At 40.6% G+C, this 4,373-nt stretch overlaps 1 protein-coding gene across 1 annotated transcript; it reads right to left on the bottom strand.

Annotated features, from left to right (window-relative positions):
• Nucleotides 1–1,824: 1,824 nt before the first annotated feature.
• On the bottom strand, nt 1,825–4,144 carry LOC144712098 (Polynucleotidyl transferase, ribonuclease H-like superfamily protein). The gene is made up of 7 exons (XM_078586278.1): nt 3,798–4,144; nt 3,576–3,635; nt 3,391–3,503; nt 3,155–3,223; nt 2,461–2,512; nt 2,094–2,375; nt 1,825–1,971 (listed from the first exon to the last, which is right to left on the bottom strand). The coding sequence occupies exons 1-6, from the start codon at nt 4,125–4,127 to the stop codon at nt 2,262–2,264; spliced, it is 738 nt and encodes a 245-aa protein (XP_078442404.1). The 5' UTR covers nt 4,128–4,144; the 3' UTR covers nt 1,825–1,971; nt 2,094–2,261.
• Nucleotides 4,145–4,373: the final 229 nt, after the last annotated feature.

Genomic DNA, 4,373 nt, shown 5'->3' with positions numbered 1-4,373 from the left:
GCTGCCTCAGTTTGCACATGTAGTGTAGGTCTTGCATCTCCTCTTGCTTTGGTAAGTCTTTGTCAGAAACTTATCAGAAGAAAGAGAGTAAAACATGTAAGCTTGGGAGAAAGAATTAGATAGAGTAAGACAGAGTATGATTAAACGAAAAAAATTTGCATATATACATCTCATTGTCAATTTTTCCAGATGAGCACATCATCTCTCTCCAGTAGGTCTGCTCCAGTTTATTCCCTTGAGAAAATATGGATGGGTCTTGTCCTGGATTATGGCGAATTTTGACTAAAAGAGCTTCAATGTAATCATGGTCAATATCAAAAGAAAGATCAATTATCCACATACCATTACAATAAAAGGCGTTCAAGGAGCATAGAGAAATTCTCCCATCATCAAAAGATAGGCAGTCAAGTTCCATGACTTTACCAATCTGTAGTTTCTGATTTCGATAAGGCATTTTTTTTTCTTTCTGGAAAGAAATCGTGTGTTTGCAAGGTAGAAAATGGAAATTCGGCTAGTCCCACTATGCTCAATATGATGGCCTATCAAAATTTATAAATAAGTGCCGAGAAATGTATCTTTAATACTTGGTAAAATGGCAACCCAGACCTTGGATTGTCTGGGTTTCCCTTATACAACACATTATACCATGCAGCAATTAAAATGTCTCCATTTAATGCAGTCTATGGGCTATAGATCCTTTATTATTCACTAAGTATGAACTCAACCTGCCACCTACGGCAGCAGTGGGCAGATTTTACAGGCCCAAGACCAAACTCTACTGATACCAACACCTAATTTGCAATGGACCCATGTAGTTTGGAAAACAGCGTGGACCAACATCCCAGAGATCTACAGTTTGAACCACAAGATGCAATTTTCTTTTAAGGCCTTATAGGATGAGGTCATCAGCCAAAAAAATGTAATCAGGAGCTAGATCCACTTTACTTTGGCTTTCAAACAGTATTTTCTCCCATTAGGGACATGATGGAAAGTAGGATCTTCCTTAGTACGCACTTTTCCACCTAGTTTGCCATGTTTTTCAGCTGAAGAAAGTATTGCGCCTGAATATAGTTCCAAAATCATTGCCACCAACATTGACAAGAGGACTAGAATAGAAATCCATCTAGCTCATTTTAAGCACACACCCCAAGGCAGTCGATCCTGGAAGCTTCTTAGGAAACATTTGGTACCATCAAGCAACAGTTTCACACTTAATCCTGACAACAAGGTTGTATCACGAACAGGGCATCAATCTTTGATGTCATTCCGACTTACGAGTAGTCAAACATTATTTTGAGTCAATCAAGAAGTTGTTACTGTCAATACTGGATGAAAGGTAAGACCCCTGATGAAAGAAACTGATTAACTCATCATAACTCTGCTATGCACATTAGTCTCAAGACTCTGAACCTGCCTCCATCTTCCTCTCGCTTTATCTCTCTCCCTCTCCCTCCGGCTTGTGATTCTTCCGACGCGGAAACATCAAAAACCATAAGATGGATCTGCTGGAAGTTATCAGGAACACATCTTTCATCTTAAGACTGACATCATCATGTATATTTGAGAGTAAGTGCCCCAAGATCTGATGGGAGTAGGAATGTATTATCCCCCGTCACAAATATCTTATATCAATAGATGCACCATTAAATGACAAGGAAACAGTATTTGAAGATAACACCGCAGTAAGAATGATTTTGAATCATATATAAAAGGAAAACTCATTAAAGACTGCTAAACAAGTGTGATATCAGACGAATTATCACACCAATATAATGAAAGATATAACTATACCAGAATCACTGAGCGGTAATGATGAGATGAACATTGACTCTTGAAGCCGAACATATTATAAAAAGAAAAGAGCTATATGAATATGATTAAGTTCATACAGAATATTGATGTTTTGCTTTAAAGATAAAATGTTCAAATTGAAAGATATAGAACCAGCAACAGGCCATTCGCCAATCATTCCTACAACCAACACATAAGACTGTTAGACCTTCTGTTTTCATAAAACAAAATTTCAAAGAACAAAACTTCTCTTTGATAAAGAAAAGCAGGGTATTTCCCAAGAATTGAAACCAAACTCTTACTGTTCTGACAATGGCTCCAGTGACTCCATCTTTAATGATGAGGAAAACAGCGGTATCTAAAATCCCATTTGCTCCCGGAAGGTCTTGCCCAACTGAGAGCTTCCGCCATTAAGCTGTTCGCTCATCTATATTCACAAGGCGTCAGTATGATCCATGATTACAATATCATCAGTCATCATCTCCATGTCGCCCCCCCCTAAGCTTCTCTTGAAGCTCCAGATTTTTGGGGAGTACGAGTTCTGCTTCATGGCCCTTGGCCGAGAAATATCTCTCAAGAATCATCTAAGGAAAGTTACACGCGTGTCAAGGAAACTAAGTTAAAGTTTACAAAACCTGGAAAAGGAGAGCATGGAGAGGTGTTTCATACCACCGCAGAGTAGGAATCTATCTTGCTCTGACGGGCATATTTTCCAAGCCTTCTGAAAGTAGACAACACAAACCATAAGAATTTCCAACTCAGATCTAGCAGAGACTCCATTTTTTCTATCCCGATTATTGAGAAAGTGTGTCACAAGGAAAGTCCAAAGGAAGAGATAAGTTCAGCATAAATCATTTCCCAGGTAGGATTAATGGGGTTAAGATTGAAATATAACAATTTTCCGGATCTGGAATATGTTTTGAAGTAAAACAAGGCTGAATTTGAGGAGAACCAAAGGGAGCTTCAGTATTCTTCCCCAAACTTAAAGTGAACAAACAAAAATATATTGTCTTTTTCTTTGTTATAATAACTGCAATGGTATCCCAAGCTTTTCTGCTTTATTTTCTTGAAAGATTCCCAAGCTTTTTGTTTTATTTGCTCAGTCTCTATTCCTTGTAATCAAAGCCCAAGGATCTACCAACAAGCTCCTGGTTTGTTCAACGATTTTGCATCGACTTGATCGCTCTCATATTAGGACTGGTAGAAGTATTTTATACTTGCAACATATCTATAATAATTGAATTCGCTTTCCGTGATTCTCCGAAACGCAAAAAGTAACCTGTTCAATTCACTACTTATTGGAAGAAAATCGAGAGATAATCCAACAACCGTATAACAGTAGGTGCACAATCCTAAAACTTACGCATCTATCATGTAATCAAGAGCCTCAGCTGATGTCCCGTGCTCATCTTGCAAATACACCCTCAAACCGCTGGAACAAGGAGATGTATTCAAACAACCTTAAGATGAAAACTTCAAGCAAGAGCAACCATCGATTCCCAAATGAAGAGATTTTGGGGGGCAATTCAATCAAATTCACGCGAAAGAAAGTAAATTCAATGCTTGAAATATTGATTATGAGAGGGAAAACGCGCTTACCTTTCGGCAACGCGCACAGCCAGCCTTCCAGCAATGCTTCGGATTTTGTTTGACTGGGGGTTCTCCTTCCCATCGTACGATTTGGGCAGCCCAATTATAATCTCATCAACCTCCTGAACACCAAGATTCCAAGAAGATGAACAGAAAATCACCAGAGACGAATCTGACAGTGGCGTAATGCAGACCTCTTTTTCGGCAATCTCCAAGATGCGCATCTCCAGTTTCTGCCCCCGCATTTCCAACACCTAACAACAGCGTCCATGACAATTCCAAGATGGGACGCGACGAAAATTCTTACTTTCACGGTATTCACAATATCAGAAAAGAAACAGAGAAAGCAAGATAGAAATTCAAAAAAAAAAACAGAACTTTCTCGCGCCCTATGAGAAAGATCGCTATTCGCTTACGATCAGCGGACGAGGCGGGGCGAGCCCTTTGCCAAGGGCGAGACCGGTGCGAGAACTCCCCAAATCAACGCCCAAACTGAATCCAAAGCTCCACGAGGGCTCCTTATCACGTCTCATTGCATTGGGCGGAAGAAAAAACCCTGTAGTTGCGCTTGTTCCGCCATCAAAACCTCTCTCATCAACGGAAGAAATTGGAGAAGAATCGACCATCCTCGCCGAGAAGAAGACGCGAACATCACCTCCCGCTCTGATCTTCCACTTCGCCGGCAGATTCCTCTCAATTCGCCGGATCGATGGCGGCGCCGCCGGAAGAACCGCCGCGCTGAGCATCGTTCTGTCTCCTTCTCGAGAAACATTAATCAATCTGAAGAACATCTCTTTATATACAAGTTAACCATATTGATCAACAGAATAACTCGTCATCCGTTTCATCCCGTCCCGGGGTTGGAAGGAGGAGGAAGTTGTAAATCGTAGTGTTTTCTCTCAATAGTATCAATTAGGGAATGGCAAGCCCGGGACGTGACGCCCTAGACGTGACGGAACGGATGACAAAATGCGGTAATGTGCCGAAACTTT

This window comes from Wolffia australiana, chromosome 14 (assembly GCF_029677425.1).
Source record: "Wolffia australiana isolate 7733 chromosome 14, ASM2967742v1".
In the NCBI taxonomy this organism is placed as follows: domain Eukaryota; kingdom Viridiplantae; phylum Streptophyta; class Magnoliopsida; order Alismatales; family Araceae; genus Wolffia; species Wolffia australiana.
This window is presented reverse-complemented; position numbering and strand designations above follow the sequence as displayed.

Coding starts and splice junctions, on each gene's coding strand:
- LOC144712098 (XM_078586278.1), bottom strand. CDS start 4,127: ATGCTCAGCGCGGCGGTTCTTCCGGCGGCGCCGCCATCGATCCGGCGA. Junction 3,224..3,390: donor GCTGTGCGCGTTGCCGAAAG/GTAAGCGCGTTT, acceptor TCCTTGTTCCAG/CGGTTTGAGGGTGTATTTGC. Junction 2,513..3,154: donor CTTGATTACATGATAGATGC/GTAAGTTTTAGG, acceptor GTCTACTTTCAG/AAGGCTTGGAAAATATGCCC.